The 23635-nt window shown below is 48.7% G+C and overlaps 1 protein-coding gene and 1 pseudogene across 2 annotated transcripts in view; both read right to left on the bottom strand.

Moving 5' to 3' along the window:
* Positions 1 to 4483, bottom strand: part of Pstpip1 (proline-serine-threonine phosphatase interacting protein 1) — a 42197-nt gene extending 37714 nt beyond the window's left edge. Inside the window, exon 1 of one of the 2 annotated variants that reach the window (XM_048793735.1) lies at positions 3966 to 4483. In XM_048793735.1, the coding sequence (XP_048649692.1) occupies positions 3966 to 3976 (11 nt within the window). In that variant the 5' untranslated portion in view covers positions 3977 to 4483. The remainder of the gene's footprint in view (positions 1 to 3965) is intronic. The other variant, XM_015480378.2, reaches the window with a different exon arrangement.
* Positions 4484 to 11200: 6717 nt separating this feature from the next.
* Positions 11201 to 11454, bottom strand: LOC107137763 (annotated as a pseudogene).
* Between the last annotated feature and the right edge of the window lie 12181 nt (positions 11455 to 23635).

Here is a 23635-nt window from a genome sequence, read left to right as displayed (position 1 = left end):
CAACCACGCCTTTGCAAAGGCCATAGAAGGGGTTGCAGGGGAGGAACCGCTTGGATACTTCTCAGAGCACTCTTGGCCTGGTATCTCCAACTCCAGCACTGAGCTGTGACATCCTTGAAGTTAAGAAAATCTTATTCATTTGATCAGATGTGGGGGTGGAGCTTCTCAGGGGTCCAGCTCTGACCATCTAGCAGAGAACCCTACTCAAAAAATATTTGTAGACTATAACTAAAATGAAAGAAAGGAGAAAATGGGTTCAGGCGGGCAGGTGGACCATGGGGTTAGTCACTGTCTCTTCATTGACTCTGTAAATATTTACTTAGCATGCACCCCATTCACCGGTGATACTGATGAGGATGCAAACAGATGTTCATGCAGTACAGTTCAGCTGCCCACTGGGAGCAGAGCCATCGGCTAGCTGGGGTTGGGGTGAGGCTAGACTTAGCCTTCTCTAGGCTTTCTTGTCCTTTTGACTCGGTACTAGGGCAACCTATATGAGATCTAAAGGCCTCTCAGCTGGGATGCCTGGTATTCTCAGCCTCCGTCTTGTCTCACTGACAGCCACAAACTTCCTGCAGAGCAATGATGCTCTTTATCGTGTGTGTGTGTGTGTGTGTGTGTGTGTAGCAGAAATCAAATTATCCCTTCCCTCCTACTGGGTTGGCTCACTCCCACAGAAGCCTGCATCTGAATGCTCTGCCCTAGCTAAAATCGAGCTATATAAAAATGCAATGTGCCCACACTACAAAATTGCAAATATAGGCCTAATGAGGGACAGGACTGGGTCTATACCCACACTAAATGTTCCTACCACTTTTGAACCACCATATCTGCTTTTTATCATTTTTCTGTTTCCTTCTTTGCTACCAGATACTAGTGATGTGTGAGACTGCCCCCAACAGCTCAGGGCCACCAATATTCATCCATCACCAAGTATATACCAGGTTTTGACCGCTACTAATTTATTGTCCAAAGACCCCCATGACTAAGACCCCATGTTCAAACTGTGAGTAAAATTAGAGATCACAGGCCCTGACTGCAAGTCATGGGCATCTCTTATGAGTAAACTGTATGAGCTTTAATGAATGTTCTTAGTGACATCATCTTCAACTCCTTAGAAAGCACTTTTGCTTCCCTCCTTATTATATGAGCTAATGCCAGAAACAGGGCTGGCTTTCACCTGTGATCTGGATCGACGACATCGCCAGACAACTGAACTACTGTAGGATCAAAAGTGATCCGTCTCCTTTAGGGGTTTCTTTCACTATTTCTTTTTTCTTTTTAAAGAGAGAGAGTGAGAGACAGAGAGAGAGAGTGTAAAGAGAGAATTTTTTAAATATTTATTTATTTATTTAGTTAGTTATCGGCGGACACATCTTTGTTTGTATGTGGTGCTGAGGATCGAACCCGGGCCGCACGCGTGCCAGGCGAGCACGCTACCACTTGAGCCACATCCCCAGCCCACTATTTCTTTTTTCTTTTTCCTCTTTTCCCTTTTGCAGAACAAGGGGTTGAATCTGGGGCCTCATGCATGGCAGGAAAGCATTCTATCACTGAGCTACATCCCCAGTCTTTTTTATTTTGTGTTTTGAGACAGGGTCTCACTAAGTTGTGTAGACTGGTCTTGAACTGGAGCCCCTCCTCCCTCAGCCTCCTGAATCACTGGGATTATAGGTGGGCACCATTGCACCTGGCTCTCCTTCCACTATTTAAAGACTAGTCATTTTCACTGTGCTGCCAGGCTGCAGGGTTTAGTGGCAGAACCTTGGGCTTGGGTGAGGGAAAGCTGGGAAGAGAGTCCAAGGGGGTTGGGCTCTGTCCCTCACATGTCCATTGTAAGAAAAGACTCTTGTCTTTTCTGTAAGTTGAGCTTCAAAAAACTGTTGTATTCATGCTCAGCTGAAATGTGACCCCTGTGGGAGGTAAGAGAAATTTTCTCGATATGGACCCTGAGACCCAGAGATCCAGTGATATGCCAGGTGGACAGAGGAATAGCCAAACACCCCGGAAGATGCAGGCATTGCAACCCGCCGGCTGGGGTTTGATCCTCGCTGTGTGGTGTGAGGCAAATCCTGAAGTCCCTATGCCTCAATTTCCTCATCTGAATAACAGGGAAAACAACAGCCTCTACTTTATTGGTTGTCGTAGGGATTGAGTGGATAGACACACAACTCTGAGAATAGCGTCTGGCACATTTTTAGTGCTAGTAAGCGTTAGTCGTTTTTGTGCTGGGTGAGGCGAGCCCTGGAGCGAAGCATGAGAATCTACCTGGGAGCAGGTGATGCTGACAGTGACGAGGCCTCTGCTCTGGCTTAGTGTGAAGGTTCCACTGGACACTTCTCTCCCTCTCCCTGCTCTGACCTTCCTCATCCCAGGCCCAGAGAGCAGCCACAGAGGAGGGGAGGCACCTGGAGACCAGGACACCTGCAGCAGCCCAGAAGTGGGACAGTGCAGGGAATGGGGTAGGGGGTGCCACTCAAGGAAGCCACCACACCCTGCTCCTTACATACCATCCCCTCTGCCCAGACCCTGCCATGGGGGCTGCTCCTTGCCCCAGCTCTCTAGGGAAGGTGGGCCCAGGGCTTGGGATGGGGACAGAGGTCCTTGGTGGTAAAACCATCAGGGTCTCCTGACCTGCCTGGGCTACAAAGCAGCCTAGATTTCCAGGTCCTACCTCTTTCCCAACTTTGCACTCCAAATCAGAGCAGTGATGTGGTGACTCACCCCCAGACCACCTTCTGGGGCTGTGGTTGCCAGCCTGGGCCACAAGCACCCTGGTGATCTGCCTGGGTCAAGCCACATCGGCCTCCATCAGCTCTGGGCTGGTCCTAGACCCTCTTTCGTGAAAGGGGAGAACGGAGGCCCAGCAAGACACAGGGTGCCCTCCCCAGGCAAGGCCATCTGCTCTCTGTGCAGGGAAGCAGGCCACTCACATGCTGGCCCAGAAGGGAGGGAAGGCCTGGCTCATTAGCTCTCATCCTCCTGGCTGCAGCCCCAGGAAAGGGCCCAGGGAGGGCCAGACTGTGGCTGGGGCTGAGCAAAGGGCCAAAGAGTCCACTGTGGGGCTGGAGGGAGTGTCCTCAGGACAGCCACATTCACCAGCTCTAACCAGAGAGATCTCAACTTGTTCCCCAAAGCCACTGGGGACAGCCAGAACTTAAGGACCAAAGGAAGGACTGAAGGACAAGTGGAAAAACCAGGGGGGAGTCAGAGTTCAAGCCGGGCTTGCAGCCACGTGGCCTGGGCCAAGGCACTTGACCTCCACCACTGGCCAGGTGCCCTTATTTCATGGGCAAAAGGATTAGATTTATGGCTGTGCCGAATTTAAGCACGCAGCAAGGAACTGCCCGGCCCGGCTGCCTCCTCAAGACCCCTGAGGTCTTCACGGGTGAGGCGCTGAGTGAGGGAAGGTATCCATCCCCACAAGGTGCTGGGAGCTTTAGGACATTCGATCACCTTCAGCTGGTGTGCTTATTTGTATTTATCTCCATTATACAGACGGAGAAACAGAGGTGCAGAGAAAGAAAATGACTCACCCAGCCTGTAAGTAACAAAGCTAAGACGGGGACCCGAGTTTGTCTGGTTCCCAAATCTCTGACCTCTTCTTTGCCCCACCAGGGTAGCCTCCTCAAGTCCCCACCCATTATACTCTGTTAGGAAGCTCCTGCTGTGGGGTGAGGGCTCTCCCAGGAAGGAATCAGCCCTGTGGGGCTAAAGGAGATGCCCCGTCCACAGGGGTGACATTTGCAGCGAAATCAATAACCCACCCCTAAAAACCCCCTTGGCCTTCCAACTCAGAAGGAATGTCAGTGGCCCAGGCCATCTCCACAACAATTAAGACCAAAACCACCCCCTGTTTTCAAGAGAAAACTTCCCGGTTGGAACCACCGCGGCATCAACTGCCTGGGGACAATTCAGACCGGCTGAACCCATTCCACTTGCTTGAGGTCTGTTCCCTCACTCACCCAAAAGGCATCTCGAAACTGCAGCTGGGGCATCATCCTCCAGGCGTCTGCTGCTGTGAAGCCTGTGCTCCTGCCTCAGGCAGGGTTGACTGTGGGCCAGGAGCCAGGAGCACCGTCCCAGTCCCGGCAGAGCTGGCCCAGGCCCTCCCTCCCTGACCGGCGCCGTCTGCAGCACTGAGAAGGCAGCCACAAGCCAGAGACAACTGCAGAAGGCAGAAAAGGGGCTCAACCTGTTTTGTTTGGGGTTAGAATCGGCAGCAAAATGAGGAAGAAGCCGTGCCCAGTGATGGATAGGCGGGCTGCGGTGTCCAGCCCAGCCCCTAGCCAGCCCCAGTAGTGGAGGACACAGGCTGGGACCCAGGGCAGGGAGCTGGGATGCCGGCCCTGGTGAGCGGTGGGTGGCAGGGATGAGGGGGAGAGGCGGGCTGTGCACAGGCCAGGCGGGGAGGCAGTCTGAGGCCTGTGCAGGAAGGTTTGTGCAACCTTCCCCCAGGGCAGGCACCAGGGCCCTAGCCCACAGGAAGTGGAGCTGCTCTGCTCCCTGTGCAGCCCCGCCTGCCACCTGCCATCCTGCTGCCTGCCTCTGCTTGCCCCTTCTCAGCCCTGGACCAGTTTATTCTCTGAGCCATAAACTTAGGGAGCCCAAGACTGTGTGGGCAAAGGAGGGGTCCAGGAACTCCTGGGGCTGTCCCCAGCTCAGATGCTCTCCAAGCCAGGGTCAAAGAAGCTAGATTCTCTGGCGTCCCAGGACACAGCAACCATTCACCCAGCCCTGCATGCCTGACTTCCAAGAGCTCAGTCTAGGGCAGACACCGCTGTGCTCTGGGGGGCTGTGGAAGCACAGAGGTAGGATGGGGAGGAAGCCCAGGGAGAACAGCCTGAGGCCCCATGGGCACTGCCCCTTCCCACCACAAATCTCCAGATTAGATACTCTCCAGGCAGGGAAGGCCCCTCTGAAAATGGAGTCTTTAGGCTCAATAAATGTGACTGGATGGAGAGAGAGACAGGATTATAAGGGCACAGAGATGGGAGTTTGGAAACCCAAGTAGGGGCCCAGTTTGTTTGTTTGTTTTTTTGTTTTTTTTTTTTGAGGGGGTCCCTACTCTTCAATGACTGAGGGGCTCCAATTGACCCTCTAATGCTCTGAGACTCAGTCTCCCCCACCTGTTACCTCTAGTCATTGCAAAAGAGACAGTGGTAAGAACACTTCTGGAAGTTCCAGTTTGGTGGGACAGGTGCTGGGGGCCCTGCTCTGAGGAGCCAGGCCTGCCCACTCAGCACAAGATGCTGGCAAGGCGTCCTGAGCCTAGGGTGGGCTGGTGAAAAGGATGAGTCAGGGACTGTCCACAAATCACCACCCTCACCAGTGTCTGCCTTGCAATTGACTGGGGTGGTAAGATAGATGAGAGCTGCTGCAGGAGAAATAGCTAAGCTCTCAAGTGCCAGTTACACAGGCCAGGGTTTAGATGGGGGCACACCCACGCTTCTAGAATAGCCACCCAAGAGGGAACACATCAGGGAGAATTACAGAGCAGTGGGACTGCCCCTGGAAGGCCCTAACCTCCAGCCTCCTTGAACTTGAGCTAATAATAAACCTCTTTAGCACTATGGCAACCTGTCCGGTTTTCTGTTACTTGCAGCTGCTAATCCAGTGGTGTAAAGTCACCTTGAATCCCGAAAGCCATATGCTGAGGCTGCACCTCTCCTCTGTCAGATGGCGTGATGCCCCTAGTTCTGGAGACAGACTAGAAACCCTCGGTCACTAGAAGGCTCCCTTTCATTGGCAGAAATCTTCACAGCTAGTTCCCTTCCCTGCCTCCACAGGTGTTCTTTCCATCACCTCCCACAAACATCTGCTGCAAACAGGCCTCTTCCCTTTCCCCAGAGGCGCCCTTCACACTCCTACCTCCACACTTTTGCTTTTCTCTGACCAGAATCCTCTCTGGCATGCCTTCCTAGATCTTCCTCCCCTGGGCAAATCTCTCCATCCCTCAAGGTCACTCTCAAGGCTCCCAACCACAAGGCCTTCGTTTTCCAATTGCATTGGTCCAGTCAAGGCACTGGTCTGGGTGGCCATGCTTATTGTGGGCTGGAGCAACTGGGGAGGGAAATAATGGAAGGAACATTTGAAGTTCTCTGCTAGAAAAAGGGCTTCTCTATCTGCCAGCCCCCACCACTTTTTCAGCTCCTAGGACTGGGTAAACCCAACAGCCAATTTGGTTTGGGAGCATTAACTAAGTGCCAGGTGCACTGGTAAGCTTCTTTCATGCCCATCTTACTTAATCCTCACCCAGCCTGTGCTCATCCTTTACAGATGAAAAAAAACAGTGATTAGTTCACGCAACTCACATGAGGTCTCACAGCCAGTAAGCAGAGGGCTGGTGTGGTTCCAGATCTGTGTGATGCCAAAGCACATGCTCTTAGTCTCCACAGCTGTTTTCTACCAACAGTCCTCTATTAAAAAGGGGTTCCTCCTTATTCAAAGACAATGCCATTGAGAATTTCCATCTCAGAGCATTAAGTTCTGAGTGCAGCCCCCTGCTTTCTACGGTTCTCCCTTCAGAACCCCAATCATGGATGGAAAACAGCCCACAGAGGCTGTTGGAGCTGACAGTGCTGCTGGGTTGAGAATCCAGCATTGGCATGTGCTCTGCTGTGTTCACTGGGCCATGTGCCTCAGCTGGGGATGCTCTAGGTTGCAAGGAACAAGCATCAGAAGGTCTAAGAGGAAGGAAGTGTATTTCACCCACACGAGGGGTCAGGAGCAGGGTGTTTTCCAGGTGTGGCAATTAGGGCCTCAGTTCTGTTTCTCTGGAGTTTCTCTTCCACTGGTGATCTTCCTTCTTGGGAGCCAAGGAGCGGCAGCGGCTCTAGTCTATGACTCAAAGAAAGAAAAGGAACACCAGTCCTGGTGTGTCATTTTCTCCTAAGTCCTGCCCCAACCCCCAGCCCTCTGGGAAACCTCCCCTGGTGTCTCATTGACCAGAAGTGGTCACATGCTCACACTTCACCAAAAGGCCATGGGAACGGGATCCCTTGGCAGGGCTGTTAAGGATGATGGGAGCCAATCAGAGAGACCTCCACAACCTTCTTCTCAGCCCACCCCGCAAATGCTGCTGGAACTGGGGCCCAGGGGAGGCAGACTTGGTTTCTGCCTTGAGGGGCTGACATATAGGAAGAGAGGTTCTAAGAAGAGCCCTCTCCATGGGGCATGGCTTGGAGGGTGAAACCAGAAGAGGGTGATGTAATGATTCTGAGGGGGATGAGGCCTAGATGGGTCAATGGGGGCAAATAGGTGGGACATCAGAGAGGTGCAGAAATGAAGGAAGGGGACTGAGACATCTGAGAACCCCAAAAGAAAAGGAGCTATATGGTTCGAGGCCCCTCCCTCACCAGCCGCCCCACCCCAGGCCCAGCCCTCAGGGAGGAGAATGAGTCCTGAAAAATCACAACTTTTTAGCAACCATGCCTACTGCTTCAAAACACAATTTGTCTTGAGGTCCCGGCAGCTGAGCCCCAGGCCAAGCTGTGGGGGAGAACCTCACCCAGGCTGAGCCCCATCCTGTTTTGCATAATATTTGAACACATCTGTTTGAAGAATTCAAGAAGTAGCAGGTCCAAGGATTGAGAATGAATTGCAAAATCAGTCGTTTGAGGATTGATTGCCACAGCCACGCACCTGGATCCACTCCAGCCATCCTTTGGAGCCATCATAAGTGACAAAAACAAAGGTACTAGCCACGAATGAGGGAATGTTCATATCTGGGGTGTTTCTTTAATTAGCTCTTTCATGCTGCACTCCCTTGAGCATGGGAATATTTGTGGAACAAACCCCACCCCGGTCTCTACCTCTTGATTTGATGGCACATTAAACCCACCAACTGCTGGGTTTCTCTGCCAGCCACAAGATTGATGGGGAAGTTGAGCCAGGCATCTCCATGTTCCAAGGATCTTCCTCCCCAGTTCACAGGGGATGGCAATCCCCAAGAGTGTTGCAGCTGCCAGGTCAGGATGCACCAAGTACCCGGGTCAGAGTAGAGCCGTGGGACTGCCGTGCCCTATCCTGAGGTGCTCTGGACCCTGAATCTCCCGACACCTGCCCTCAGGCCCCTGCTGCAGGCAGAAGATAGTGGTGGTTGCTAGGCAGGAGTGGAGAGGGAAAGGCTGAGGACCCGTCCAGGGGAGGTGAACCAAGCCCTTGAAGCACACTTCATGGTCTGGCCAGACTGCATTTAAAAAACACAAATTCAAAGATAATGCCATTGAGAATTTCCACCTCAGAGCATTTAGGTCTGAGTACAGCACCCTGCTGAGCAACAGGACCCTGTGTGACTGCACTTGATGCACATCTATGAAGCCAGCCCGGCTTACTGTCTGCTTTCCACATTGCAGAGTGATGTTTTCAGACCCAAATATGGTCATGTCACCTTCTTCCTGACACCTTGCTTTGATTTCTCATTGTTCTCATTAGTCACTGTTTTTGCATAGCCTAAAGACTCTGCATGACCTAGCCTCAGCCTATTCTTCAAAATTTCAACTCATAATACTCCTCCCTCAGCTTCTGGTACTGCTCCTTGGGCCTTCTTTCAGTTCTCTCTCTTGCCTTATTATCTTCTACTCCAGGTCCTTGGCACATGCTCTCTCCTCTGCCTAAAAGATTCTTCCTGTCCCATCCCAGTCCCTGCCTTGGCCCAGCTAATTACTCCTCATCCCTCCACTCTCTTATGAAGTGTCACCTCTTCAGGAAAACGTTCCCTGACCATCAGATGGATGGACCGATGGATAAACTTCAAACAAGATTGAAAGCAAATAGACACCACTGGGGGGGGGAAGTTTGCCAAGTTCTCAAAGGCTGGAAGAGAAAATGTTTTCAGAGGAACAGCCCTCAGAGGTAGGCCAGGCTGGAGGACAGGGCTGGGGGACTGGAATCCTCACTTAAAATCCAGGAAGAATCAGAAGCAAGAGCGTGGAGACTTCTGAAGACAGGGACTGGAGAGAAAGGGTCTGAAAGCTCCTAGGTGACATCCAAGGAGCCAGGAGACCCTTTCCATGAATTTCACTTTATAATGGCACTGCCACTTATCCAAGGGACATTTGTTTTGTCCCTTTTGTTGTTTACGTGCTGTCTTACTAATATCTGCCTCTCTCTGGGAATGCCAGGTGACACAGGCTTCTCCTTCTGGAAGGAAATCTCTCTCTGGAGGAGTAACATCTGCTGTGCCAACAGACTGTAGCCAGAAGGACATTGCTCAGTTGGCACTCAGATTTCGGCTGAGTACACTACCATGATGCTACCCGGGGTTCTCGGGTTGCCCACCCACCCCAGGGCTGATCTGGGATGTTTCAGTACCTGGCCTTGGTGGCCCACTGTTCCTGGGAGAAAGGCCTATGTGTTCCCACATGGTGACCAGAGGCACACCCTCTGTGTTGGGGCACCCGCTGTGAACCCCAGTTGCTCTGATGCAGAGTGGAACAAGCCCACTGCAGGGCCCCCACCAGTGTTAACCCAGCCTTCCTGTCTGGGGACGGGAGTAGTAGCAGCTGTGCTGAGTCACACCAGCGTGCACAAGGACACAGAAGCCCTGTGAAGGAGCCAGGCCAGGTCGTCTCCCACAGGAGGGGCGCTGGTGAGACCAGGTGAGAAGGGAACTGCACAGCAGCAGTACGAGCCCCCAGGTTCTGACTGCATCAGGCCCTGAGCTGAGCACTACCTGTGCCCTGGGTCTCATTTAATCCTCCCAACAGCCTGTGAGGCATCATGGCTGATTCAACAGATAGAGAAACGGAGGCCCAGAGAGGTCCGTGGATACACTGGGAGTCCCATCTCTAAGTAAGGTCTCTTCTCCCCAGAGTGTGGGACTAGAGGTGTGGAGCAGAAGCAGAATGAAGAGGAAGGGGAAAGAAAGAAGTCCCCACTGAGGAGGAAGTGTGGAGGCCAGGGACCATGCTGGGGGTGGGGTGGGGCTCTTAGGTGAGGGCTCTGCTCCTCCCCTGATGCTAGGAAATGTCCTTGTCCCCAGTGGGGGTAGAGGGTGTGGCCTGGGTCCTCAGGATGTGATACAGATTCTGTTTTTTGATTTGCCTCCCCACCTGAGCAGCTGCAAAAATAAAGGCCTCTTCCTGCTCACCCACCTGGCCAAGTGGACCAGGAGCTTTCAGATTTACTCATCTGCAGCCGCAAGAGTGTGACTCTGAGTTTCCAAGCACTGTCAGGCTTCAGAAGCCAGACACAAGTCGGGATTCTTGAAAGACATCGAAGAGGTTCAAAGAGGCCAATTGGTGATTGGAACCAAAGCCCAGCAGATGTGGAGGAGGGACACCTCCAGGGAGTCCCAAGCCTCTTCGGCCTCACCCAGCCCTAGCCACCAGCTCTGGTTGGAGAGCAGAGACCTGCAGCGACAGGAAGAGCCAGCAGAGACCACAGGGAGGCTCTCAAATGGCAGAAGACCTTTGGACCAACAGTCTTTTGGTGGACATTGTAAACAAAACAACAAACAAACCAACCAGAGGACCAGGTCCCAACCAGACCTACTGATGAGGTGGGGTCGGAAGTCTGCACACGTTTTAGGGTTCAGGCCTGCACCCTTGGACCTGAACTCCTGCTATTGCCTTACTCCTCATTTCACAGATGGAGAAACTGGCCCCAGATGGAGACAGAAGGACCGCCTAGACACAGGGAAGACAGCGTACACCACCCCAGGACCCCATCCTGCTTTGTCACCACCCCCAGGCCCCTGCCTGCTTTGTCACCACCCCCAGCTTTGTCCTTTGTTTGCTTTGTCCTTTCCTCTACTCTCTGGAAAACTCTCTTTCAAAAGAACCTCTAAACAGTTTCTCAGCATCCTTTCTTCAGATTGATTTTAATTTAGGTGGAAAATGTTCCAGCCCAGTTGGTGTTTAATTGTCACTGAGAGGACCAGAGATTCAGAGCAAGAGACCTTGATTTCCATCTTGGCTCCAGAAAATCGATAGACGGAGACAGGAGGAGGTGCCCCCAGGGCAGGCAGCAGAACCGCCTGTGCTCAGGCCCTAAACAGGGAAGCCCTGGGCCTGTCCAGGGAACTGGAGGTAAGGAGGGGGAAAGGGAATGAGAACACGGGGTCAAAGAGCTCCAGCCTCATCTTGCTGAGGTTGAATTTCTTCAGGTGGAAAACAGGGATGAAGAGTTCACTCATTTTATTATCCAAAATTTGTCTATCGGGATGTTTTCCCACTCATTTCGATTCAGGTTGCTCTTAGTGTTGCCTCTTCCCAACGGAACACCCTTCTGTAAGCCCTGCTTTCCCTCCCACAGGCTGGCAGGGAACAGTGAGCAGCCAACACACAAAACTACCGTTCGTGCCTGGCTGAAGACTGTGGTGACATTAGAGCGTCCTGGGCATTTCACATCCATGAAATGGGAATTGGGGCTCTGCACCAGGCGCTTCTTCTTGTGTTTCCTCTTTTCCTTTTCTGGAGAGGGATGAAGAAGATCTTTTGCAAGAGGCATATTCATGTGGAGAGGTCATCACTGCTAGAAAGTCCACATATTTTAAAAGTGATGCTTCAAAGCTTATATTAGAAGTATATAAACCAGATGCAGGCCTGTAATCCCAACGGCTGGGGAGGCTGAGGCAGGAGGATCTCAAGTTCAAAGCCAGCCTCAGCAACTGAGCAAGGCCCTAAGCAACTCAGTGAGACCCTGTCTCTAAACAAAATATAAAAAAGGGCTGGGAATGTGGCTCAGTGGGTAAGCACTCCTGGGTTAAATCCCTAGTTCAAAAAAATAAAAAAAGAAGTATATAACACATCAAGCCTCAGTGTTTGACAACATGAAAAGGCACCTAGCCCATGTCCCGCCCCAGTAGGTTGGAACCCACAGTGATAGGGGCACCTTAGACCTGGCAATGCTGCTGCTGCTGGCCCATCCACCCAGACTCCCAGGACTTCCAATAGCAGAACCAAGCTGAGGAGGGGCAATAGCCCTCATCAGACCCACAAGACCCACCTTCTTAGGGTGGAGGTGCCCATCTCCCCAGCTTCCTCCCAAGTCCAGCTTTTGAAACGCCCTCCTCAGCTCACTTATAAGAGCTACATTTTCTCATGTTCTTTGGTTTGTTTGTAAATTTTTATTCTTATATAATTTTCAACTTAGAGAAGGGTACAAAGAACTCCTGTTCCCACTACCCAAATTCCTTAGATTGATTTACCCCATTGCTTTATTATTATTTCTTTATGCACATTCATTTGTTATATTACTGAAGTTGAAGGCATGGTACCTTTTCACCCCTGAATTCTTCAAGTGTGTATTTCTTACATAACCACTGTATAATTTTCAAAATTAAGAAATTTAACATCAGGCTGGGATGAAGCTCAGTGCTAAAGCACCTACCTAGCATGTGCAAGGCTTGAGTGAGTTCAATCCCCAGCACCGAAACACCCCACCCAAAAAGAAAACAAACAAAAAAAGAAATACGTTAACACAATGCTGTTATATAATCTGCACTCATGTTCAAATTTATTTGCATCAACTGTAATATCCTTCGAAGCTATTTTCTTTTCTCCTGGTCTCCTTCAATCTGTGACAAATTCCCCAATGTTACTTTGAATTTCATGACCTCAACCCTTGGGGAGACTGCAGGCCAGTTAATTTGGAGAACGCCTCTGAATTTGAATTCATGTCTAGTCTTTTCCTCAGGATTGGATTCGGAGGATGGGTTTGGGTGGGAAGACTGTGTCTGCTATGCTCCTGCATCCTCAGGGCGTCCCATCAGATGACACATGGTGTTGCTTCCCATGAGGGGATGTTGACTTTCATCACCTGGCTAAGCTGGCATCCTCCAGCGTTCCTCACTGTAAGGTTTCTGTCTCCCCTTTGTGATTAGTAAGTGTCTGGTAGACAAACCCTCTGAGGCTGCGTGAAATGCAGATCCTGTTCCTCGCACTAGTTTTAGCACACATTGGTGATTCTCTAATTCCTTCCTTCCATCTATATTTATTACATTATAAGGATGAGTGTTCTCTTCTTCCCACTTAAGTGTTAATTTACTGATATATTAGTGTGGACTCCAACATCTGTGTTATTCAATGGCTTATAATTTATTGCTATTATCGCTGGTTATCAAGCACAAACTGTCCCAGAGTTGGCCAGGGTGAGCCCCTCAGGGTCTTCTGTTACTTCCTGCTCTGGCCCCGTTACTTACTGAGCACATCCTAACTTTCTGATTCAAGATGTTTACTGTTCATCTTATAAGTCACCTGCCCCCAGCGCAGGGATCAGCATTTCTCCAAGGATCCCTGGTTACTTTCAGTGGTGAGTCCAGAAATTCTGCTCTTAATCCATTCTTATTTACCTCTTGTGTCCCTGAAATCATTTGGAGTGGACTCTGAGGAGACAGGCAATGTTTTGTATGAGCAGATAAGCCAGGAAATTTTAGGTTATTGCTGATGCTGAGCCCTTTTGAGCGCCCATGGTTTGCAGTAATTTAAGAAAACATGAGTCCTTTTATTGCTATTATCATTATGATAATAATAAACATTTCCATTCATTCACTGACAAGCACTGAGTCCCCACTCTGGGCCAGGCTGGGAGAAGCAGAGCCAGCTCACGCAGGCATCATGCCCGGCTGGATTTAGACTTCAAGCTCAGGGCATGAGCAGGGCATTGAAGTCCCTGGAGCCAGAGGGTCCCTTCCCTTGACAATTCAGGTTGTGTCTCTTTTTAAGGCTGCCTCCCCTCTCCCTGACTTCAAGGCCAACTTACACAGAAATAGAGAAAGAAGAGAAAGGATTCTCTTTGCTTTAAATAGAACTAAAGAATGATGTGACCCTTTCATTCAGGAAAAAAAAAAAAAAAGAGCCTATTAACAGACCCAGGAACTAGCACAGGCGGAGGGGGAAGTGTGAGATATGACAACCGGGACATTTCAAAACTGCCATGCCGGAAAAATCAGGAACCAGCAGGCTCACAGGATCTGCCTCTCCCGAACGGAACTCCTTTGGTTATACACACAATGACCCAGTATTTGATTTTCTTTTCCCTATTCACATTTTTCAAAGCATCTGGACAAGTCACAGGTTTGAAGACTCTAGTTTCTCTTCCACAGCCTGCTCTGTGCAGGTGGAGCACCAGGTATGATGGACATTGAGTGCATGGTCCAGATCTCCCTCAAGGAAGGACCGACTGCGGGGAGGGTGTCAGCAATCTTAGCGGTCCATCCTTCAAAGCTTGCCTCAGCTATAGAGAGCTGCCTCCTCCTCCTGCCCTCATGTCCTTCCTGAACAGTCCACATCTGGTGACCAAATAAGGCAGGGGTATAAAGGTGCAGGCATTAGACTTGGTGCTGGACCACCCCAATGAGCTCTTCTCCTTCTGCTGATTTGCCGAGGCCTGGTGGAGCTGCAGAGCAGGTGGACTTTCCTCTGCCCCAGCCTGCTTTCTCCCCCTTCCTTTCACAGGTGGGGATCCCTAATAAACACCATGTGCTCCAAACTCTGTTTCAGTGTCTCCTGCAGAACCTTATTCCTCCAGCCCAGTGGTGTGAACATGGGCCTTCACTGGCCAAAGCAGGCCCATTTTGTAATCTTTCCTAAGGCACAGTGTGAGCTGCCGCCCATGCTCTCCCTGCCTGTCTTGGGGCTCCCCACTGGGCACTCCCCACCTATGCCCTTCTAGGTCACTCTCTTTAATTAAGCTCCTTCCCCCTGAATACTTTGTTCCAGTATTCCCCCAGAAAAGTCTTCCCATTGTTCCAAGAAACCCAGGGCAGATTTGTCTCCTTGTTCAGCAGAGAAACTATCTAGGTGGATATTTAAACTTATGTCAGATTGGGAGGGATCATTCATTTCTCCAGGGCATTACCAGGCCCGCAAATGTCCATGATGGAGGGACAGCCAGGCACTTCTGCAGATGGGTAGATCCATGCTCTAAAAGGGCAAGGCCCTTGCCTGGGGTTGCACAATGAGCTAGCCATAGAACCAAGTGTTAGGCAGCCTGTCAGAGCCTCCTAGTGCCCACTTGTGCCCTCCAGCCAGCCTTCAGACACTTGGTATCTGGATTCACCTTGTAGTATTAGGGATTGAACCCAGGGCCTTGTATACGCTGAGCAAGTAAGTTCTCTGTCACCGAGCTACATCCCAGACCCTTTTAAAATTATTTTGAGACAGGGTCTCACTAAGTTGCCAAGCCTCAACTTGAGTTTGCAATCTTCCTGCCTCAGCCTCCCAAGTTGCTGAGACTACAGGGGTGTGCCACTGTGCCTGGCTCAGCTCCTGGTCTTGACCTTCCTTTTGGATCCCCCAGCTTTCTCTTCCCTCTCCTTCCCATTCTTCTTTCTTTTTCTCCCATGCAACCTGACAATCACTTCTCCCACTCTGGTCTGCCCCCAGAGACTTTTGTTTACCTTCTTATTGACCTTGGCCTTCTGTTCCAGTCTTTAGGGCTCTGTGGGGACCAAGGCTGAGTCATTGTAGAGTCATTTATGACTGGATTGGTGGGGACCACTGAGGCCTCACCCTGCAGCATCACCAGAGGGCATGGATTTGCACAATCCCAACCTGGGAGTCCTCATACTAAACTGGTCTCAAAGAAGGAGTTGTTAACAGTTATGCTCCTACTGTGTGCCAGGCACTGAGTTGTGTACTTTACTTTCACTCTCTTTGCTCCTCACAAAGTTGAATGGGGACAGTATCATCACTGTGTCACACAGCGGGGAAAAGGTGTGGCCACTGCTGTATGATCAGTAAGTGAAGGATCGACAATGCCACAGCTAGTACAGGGCACACACGAAAACCATCTCAGAAAGCTCTGGGGCAGGGGCTGGGGATGTGGCTCAAGCGGTAGCGCGCTCGCCTGGCATGCGTGCGGCCCGGGTTCGATCCTCAGCACCACATACAAACAAAGATGTTGTGTCCGCCGAGAACTAAAAAATAAATATTAAAAAATTCTCTCTCTCTCTTCTTTAAAAAAAAAAAAAAAGAAAGAAAGCTCTGGGGCAATAATTCCTAGATTATTGAGGGATTTAAATTTTATTTATTTATTTTTATTTTTTGGAGTGCTGGGGATCAAACTTAGGGCCTTGTACACACAGGACACACACACTCTGCCACTGAACCATATCCCCAGCCTATTAAGAGATTTTTAAATGTTGATAAAATGTATGGAATCCCATGACTAGAAGTCTATCTTAAGGAAACAACAAGAAAAATGGGAAACAATTTTAAATACAAAGATGTTCATAACAGTATTAGTATGTATCATAGAAAAAAAACTTGAAAAGAACCCAAATATCCAAGCCCCATTAAATCACGACATTACTCTACTGAAAACACATTACAGCCAGTGAAAAGGTTTACAGAGTTTTTTAATAACATGGGGCAAATGTTTATGACATACTGTCAAATAAAAATAGTAGGTTATGAATGATGCAGTGGGTCTCAGCCATAAAAACATACTCTGCAATTAAAAAAAATTAAAAAGCATGAGTCTTTAGCGGCCCACTTCCTCAGGGTCTTACCCGCTTCATGCACACAGCTCCCACCGCAATTTTCACTCTGATGGTAACCTTTGCTTTGCATATCTGCTCACTGAATTGTGAGCATGGAGGCGGGGGCAATTGGGTTGTATTTATGTATTCACTTACTTATTTTGGTACTGGGGATTGAACCCAGGGGCGCTTAACCACCAAGCCACATCCCAACCTGTCTTTTAGATTTTATTTAGAGACAGGCCTCCTTAAGTTGCCGAGGCTGCCTTTGAACTTGTGATCCTCCTGCCTCAGCTTCCTGAGCTGCCAGGATTGCAGGCCTGTGCCACCGCACCCAGCTGACTATTGGGTTTTAGTCCTCTCTGAACCTCACCCAGGACAGAATGTGCCCTGAATGGTTGCTCAATCCAGCTCTGTGGACTGAATGAGCAAGTTAATTAAAAAAAGAGTCAGGAAAGGGTGGAACAGAGCCTCCTGACTTAGATCCTAGAGCTTGCCCCCTCCCACCCCCCACCCCAGTCCCTTCTCCCCACCTCCCATTATCTCCCAAAGCCTTTGGCAGCTTTGTCACCTGAGCAACAGGAGGGAATTTCTTCTGAGGAGTTGGGCTGCCTTGGAGAACCATCTCCAGCCACTCAGGAACAGACGCTTTATGCGCATCATTTCCTGTAATCCTCATGGCAATAAAACATTTGACCTGAATCCTCCATTAACATTTTCAGAAACTAAGGGATTCGGTTGTAATTTGCTCCTATGGGCAGAGCTGGGATTCAAAATTCTCTGTCTCCAGACCATATTTTTGTCTTAAAGACTGCAGAGAGATGGCGGGGCTGGGGTGGTGGCCCAGTGGTAGGGTACTTTCCTAGTATGTGTGAGACACTGGATTCGATTCTCAGCACCGCATAAAAATAAATAAAATAAAGGTCCAATGACAACTAAAAGATATTTAAAAAAAAAAAAAAGATTGCAGAGATGACCTTGGATAAGTCCTTCTCCTGATAAGCCTTCCTTTTCCTTCTGGGAAATGAGGCTGCTGGTTCTCAGAGGGCTCAGCTATCTCCTTTCACTCAGATAGTCCATAATGATGAGGACATCCCAACTCTTACCTCCCAACATCTCCCTGACTCACTAGAGGAAATGTGGAACCTTGGGGACTGTAGGACTGAAAGCCAGCCAAGTGAGGCCATGTCCACTCGACCCCCTGCAGGTGGCCACCAGCTGGAGAACTCCTGTCCTTTCTTGATACTGGCAAGAAGCCCAGGGACATGAGTATCTCACCCACACCTCACACATGGGCACATATGCACCAGGTCACTAGCCATCACATCCCACCTCTGCTGTCAACTTAACCCCCTAGGCTGGCCTCTGGGGGTTGTGCAGGGGGCCACATAGTGGCTTTACTCAACTTTTACACCCAAGAGGCACCAAGAAACTCAGTGGTCTCACCTCTGTGGGAAACCAACACAGTAACAGCCCACCCTGCATAGTCTTCCACCTGCCTTAGCCCAATAAGGTAGCCAGGACAAGATCAAGAATGACAGTCCATTTTACAGTGGGAATCCTGAGGCCCATACAAGCAACTCTCCATAAACTACCCAGCAATGAAGTGTCAGAGGTGGGATTAAGTCCTAGCCTCCCAAGCCAGGAGTTAGCGTTTTCCTTCCGGTGCCTGCATTTGTCCTGCTTGTGTGACATATTCACTGATTCTTGCCATAGGGGCTGTGGAAAGGGCAAGACACAGCAGCCTTGTCCCTTGAAGAATTTACAGTTGGATGTAGCAGGGGAAGGACAAGGTATCAGGCAGGAGTTAGTACCTGGGGTTAAAGAGACCTCGGGAGAGTGGTCGGGTGCCAGCCCTGCCCAGGGAGCTTCCCGGGGATCTGCTGAATGAAAGGCTGACTGGATGAAGGCGCTGTTCATCAGTCGGATTGAGAGGGCCATGTACAGGAGTGGGCCATCAGAGCCGCGCCCGTGGGACAAAGGTGCAGGGAAAAGAAAACCCGCCCCCCCACGCATCCTCCACTTGTTTTACGTACACAGAAGTCGTGGTTGTGTCTACTTGTTGTAAGTCCATCTTGGTCCCCTGTTAGGGAGGAGAGGAGGCAGAAGATGGAGTCTCAGGGCCCGTCACTGTCATGGAGTCAGGAGAGCTCAGTAACTCTTGACCTGCATGTGGACCAATAACAAGGGCTCCTGCGCCAGGGGAGGAGGCGGGCGCTACCAGAGCAAGGCAGGAGACGGACAAGCTATGCTCCCAAGGAGTTGTCCAGTTGGGGTTCTGCCTGAGCTAATTTTCCTTTGTTCTCCCCAAGCCTTTATTTGAGAGGTCTTCTTCATCCCTGGCACCCAACATCGAGCGGCACCCTTCACCTAGGAGCTGCATGCACTGGGCTCAGGCTCAGGCCCTCAGATGTTGGAGGAACAGCGCCCCCTGGAGACCAGTGGGGTGCGGTTGGGAAATCAGCAAGAACCCGAGACCCAGTCTCAGGATGTGAAGAGCCTGGTGCCAGAGCCAATTTGGACACTTCCGAGCTTTATATAGTGCAAGAAGCCAGAGCTCCTGTGGTGGCTTCAGTCCAACAGGTAGTGAAGCCTCTCCCCACAGACATGCCCTAGGCCCGGGCAGTTGCAGAAATCAGGAGGCACAACCTGATCCCAAGATGTCCCTGCTCTTGTCTTCCGCCTGCCACACTCGAACCATCCTCAGTCTTGGAGAAAGATGTAGTTGCTCCCCAACCCTGAGATGCGCAGATGTGCAGATGTGCAGAATGGGCAAACTCCTTTCAGTCCCAGGGAAGGAGTTTTGGCCTCTTCCTTGTTTGCAAGTTTCCAAACGAAAACCTCCATATCAGTCTTATGACCCAGAAATTCTGTTCCTGTGTCTATGATTGGCAGAAGATGGAGTCTCAGGGCCCGTGTGAGAGTCAGCCCGAGCCCCTCAGCTGGGAGTGAATGAATAAACTGATAGGGCCAAGGTGCTACACCACATGCAGTGACATGCATGCATCTGAAAATCAAAGTACTTAGTGAAAAAAGTGGGCAACCCGAAGAGATTCTGTAACGATACCATTTCCACACGTTAAACACCCATCCATAGATGCATGCTTACTTTTAGCATCGTGTTATTGCCTCTGGTGTTAATAAAATGAACATGTGACTCCCTGGCACCTGCATGTAAGACTTGAAATGCTTTGCTCATTTTTTAGGATACTTAGAAAACATTTTAATCTAAAATCTGGACTCTAGCTTCATAGACCAATGTGATTGTATAACATCATCACACTTAGGTTAAGTATTTTTAAATTTGCACCATTTGAATATTTCCATGGATGGAAGGTATTTCTGTGGTGTTTTCAATAATTCAGTACTTTTTTTTAGTTGTAGATGAACACAATATCTTAATTTTATTTATTTATCTTTATGTGGTGCTGAGGCTCGAATCCAGTGACTCACACATGTGAGGCAAGTGCTCTACCATGGAGCTACAGGACCATCCCCAATTCAGTACTCTTTTTAACTGTGTTTGAAAATTCTAGAATTTGACTGAGAAATGGTAGACCTCAGTGAGAATGTAAGGATGTGCTGTTCACAATGTATTTTGCCCCTCCAAAAGCTTCACATTCCCTTGGCTCTGGGTTTGGAATAACAGATTTATTCTAACCAGAGAGGAGATTGAAAAAGGAGAATGATTTTGAAGAGTATTTGGAGAAGTGCTGCTGTTTCTCCTCCTCCCCAAACTCCTGGAATGTCTAAAAACAATAATTTTAATTCACCAAATATCAAGTGAATTTTAGAATTTCCAATGGTCTTATGTTGCAAAAATTTTAATTTTTTTTTACTTGTTTGGATCGTTCAAATCTCCATCTAAATAAGCTCACACATTGTAATTGGTGGTAATTTCTCTTCGTTGTCTTCTTATTTCTGATGGTGCTGGGGATTGAACCCAGGGCCTTGCACATGCGAGACAAGCACTCTACCAACTGAGCTATATCCCCAGTCCTCTCTTAATTTTTATTTAACTATCAGTTCCCTATCTGTTTTTTGCAATTGATTTATTTAAGAAACTAGGTAATTTATCCTATAGAGGTCCCCATAGTGTAGATTTGACTGACATCCCTGTGATATCTTTTAATATGTTCTTTTGTCCCTTATATTTCCTGTAAACAGCCATTCAAATCTTGATTCTGGTTGAATTTTTTGGCAAGAATACTTTCATAAGAGACCTGTGATGTCTGGTTTTCTCTATTTGTGATATCAGCAGATATTTCTCAGCAATGCCACTCTCAGTTGCCAACTGGTGCCATTCCAATTCTATCATTCCTTCTTGATTTAGGAGCTGAATGACTTCTGTAAAGTGAAACTTCTTGTTTGCTTTTGGTTGCTCTTAAAGGAAAGGTGGGATAAATATTAGCTATTTCTTTTTATCTGTTTTTTAAAACACTGAATATTGTAGAGGTGACCCATTAGATTTGAATTCATGGAGTTTAAAGATATTCAGCTCATTGCAATATCACTTTTATTGATGCTAAAATATTGTCCCATCTTTGGCCAAAGCAGCCCCCTTCAAGTTAACCCCTGAGTCTTTTGGATGCTCTCCTAGTTATCTTGGAGAACTTCCTTGCTTTCTGATATGACCAATGTCCCAGGCCCGTCTTGTCCATTTCCTGTCCTAGACCTGGAATGAACCATTTTTTCAAGGAATACTAGTTTTGGCGGGGAGGGGAGAATGGTATTTCAACAATAATATGGATCCTGCTCATTGCTGCTAGATTAGTAATTGTTCTTAGGTCTTTTCAGAGGTCAGAGCAGGGAAAATGCTTTTTTTTTTTTTTTGGCATTAAAGATAAAATACATCATAAGTTCATACTGATACTTTTAATTCAAATTCATGGCTACAGGGATTTTGTACAATCTTTTATTCTTCCACCTGCATTTCCTTTCTCCCATGTCACAAATCTTACTTCTCAGAGACACCAGGGATTCTGGAATTAGAATTTCGTATAATGTTCTATTTACTGCATCCCACATTATACACACAACGGTCTCAGAACACCAATGCCTATTCTCCTACCAGCCAAGTGATTGCTGGAAATGGTTTCAGGGTTTTGTTTGCTCATTTTGTGTTTGCAGTTCTTTTTGTCTGTAGTTCTGTCCCAACAGGGCTGGACAGTCAAATGACCATGACTAGAACAGTTCCTCTGTGTGCTTCCTCCACCAGCCGGATACATATTTTTGTTCATTTATTTCTTTTTTCATTTTAGGAATTGGTTTTTAATTTAATTTTGTTTGTTACTTACATGAAATATTTTCTTGGTTCCAAAGTCAAATATACAAAACTAGGTATATTCTAATAAACCCAGATTCTTTTTCTATCTCTTTCACTCTAATCCCTCTCCTTCCTACCTAACCACTTCCATGGCTTGTCTATGTTTAACTTAAGCAGATGCATTTATAGATTTGTGTCCTTCCTTTCCTTAGATCAATATTATACACGCATTTTTTTTTTACCCAATAACATGCCATATATGGAGATAGTTTTCTTTTGTTGTTTTTTTGGGGGTTTTTTTAGCGCTACCTAGTACTTTTTTTTGCATGGTTGTACCATGATTTATTGACACACATTTGAGCTGTTTTCTCTTACAACTAGCCCTGAAATCAATTACCTTTTATATAATGTTTTAATATATTCTTTTGTCCCTTATTTGCAAATCCTAGGCCTTGCATCATTTCATAGTCTTCCTCAACGCAAGATAGCCATGACTCTTTCCTGCTTAAAGTCCATCAGGGGCTCCTGATTACTTGCAGTAAGTCAGTCCTAGGCTCAGCAGAGGGTGCCCTCCCAAGTCCTGCCCCATCCCACCCATCAGGCCACCTTCTGGGGCCCTCTCCCTGGCACCTCCCATGCCCCTCGCCTTTCAGGAGACAGCACCATACTTCCCTGACTCTGCTACCAGCACATGCTCTATTCTGCTTGGAAGGCTTTTTGTCCTTCTTGTCTTCACCAGGCAGACGATGTAGCAGCCTGTGTGAACCAACCCAGGATGCCTGGACTGGGATTTTTCATATGTCCGTCTTCCCCTCGATGGAAGGTGCCTTCAGAGTTGTGGCCAACTGAAGATCTCCCGTGTTGTTTGTGCCCAGGAAATATGTGTTGAATGAATGAATTCTTGTCTTATCTTTTCAGTAAATAAAAACAGCTTGGGGTCATTGCCACGCTCTTGCCAAGCACAGAAGCCACTGCACTGTAATGTGGTCCTATTCTTATTACCCTTCTGACAGGAACACATTTTCTGCCTGTTAGATACTTAGAGCTATCGTCACTATGGGAAGAAAAAAAAAAAAAGAAGAAGACTTTAAAATCCAGAAACTCAAATCCAAGAATTTTATGACAAAATTCTGGTTCTGTTGGGAAAAAACCAGACTCAGAGCCAGCAAATGTTGGCAGAGAAGGGGGGGCCCTGGCCGGATGCCCCCCGCCACAGGTCCAAGGGCCATCTCACCTTTGGCCCCTTCGAAGCTGGGGCCATTCACTTCTGCAACCCCACAAGGACGGCTGTCACATTCTTCCGGCAAAGCTCAAATCACAGCCTCAGCTCTCTGCAGCCCCTCCTCAGCATGGAAAGCCCTCACTGTGTGCCTCCCTGGAAAGAAGCCTGGTGGGCATGAGGCAGCTGTCCAGCACAGAATCAGGGGTTTTTCACTCCCCTGAAACAGTGTCATCTTGGTGACATCACAACCAAGGAGGGTGGCCGGCATCTCCAAAGCCTGGGAAGAGAAAAGTAGAGTCTGGTTTGAAAAGTCATCAAAAAACCATAGAATCAGAAGCTGTCCTTGGAAGGGACCATGGTGCTCACCTCAGAGAGTCCCAAGAGGTATCCTGAGGATAAGGGAGAGACTGCATGGGTGAGCTCCAGGAACCCTATCCCAGGGATCACCCAAGAGCCCCCTCTTTGATCTGTTGTATAAATTGAGGGACTGTCGTGTATTATCTCACTTGAGGAAAGAGTTCTGCTTAAACTTTTGCACGCCTGTAATCCCAGCAGCTCTGGAGGCTGAGGCAGGAGGTTCACAAGTTCAAAGCCAGCCTCAGCAAAAGTGAGGTGCTAAGCAACTCAGTGAGACCCTGTCTCTAAATAAAATGCAAAATAGGGCTGGGGATGTGGCTCAGTGGTCAAGTGTCCCTGAATTCAATCCCTGGTACCAAAA

This window comes from Marmota marmota, unplaced genomic scaffold, assembly GCF_001458135.2.
Source record: "Marmota marmota marmota unplaced genomic scaffold, marMar, whole genome shotgun sequence".
Classification (NCBI taxonomy): domain Eukaryota; kingdom Metazoa; phylum Chordata; class Mammalia; order Rodentia; family Sciuridae; genus Marmota; species Marmota marmota.
This window is presented reverse-complemented; position numbering and strand designations above follow the sequence as displayed.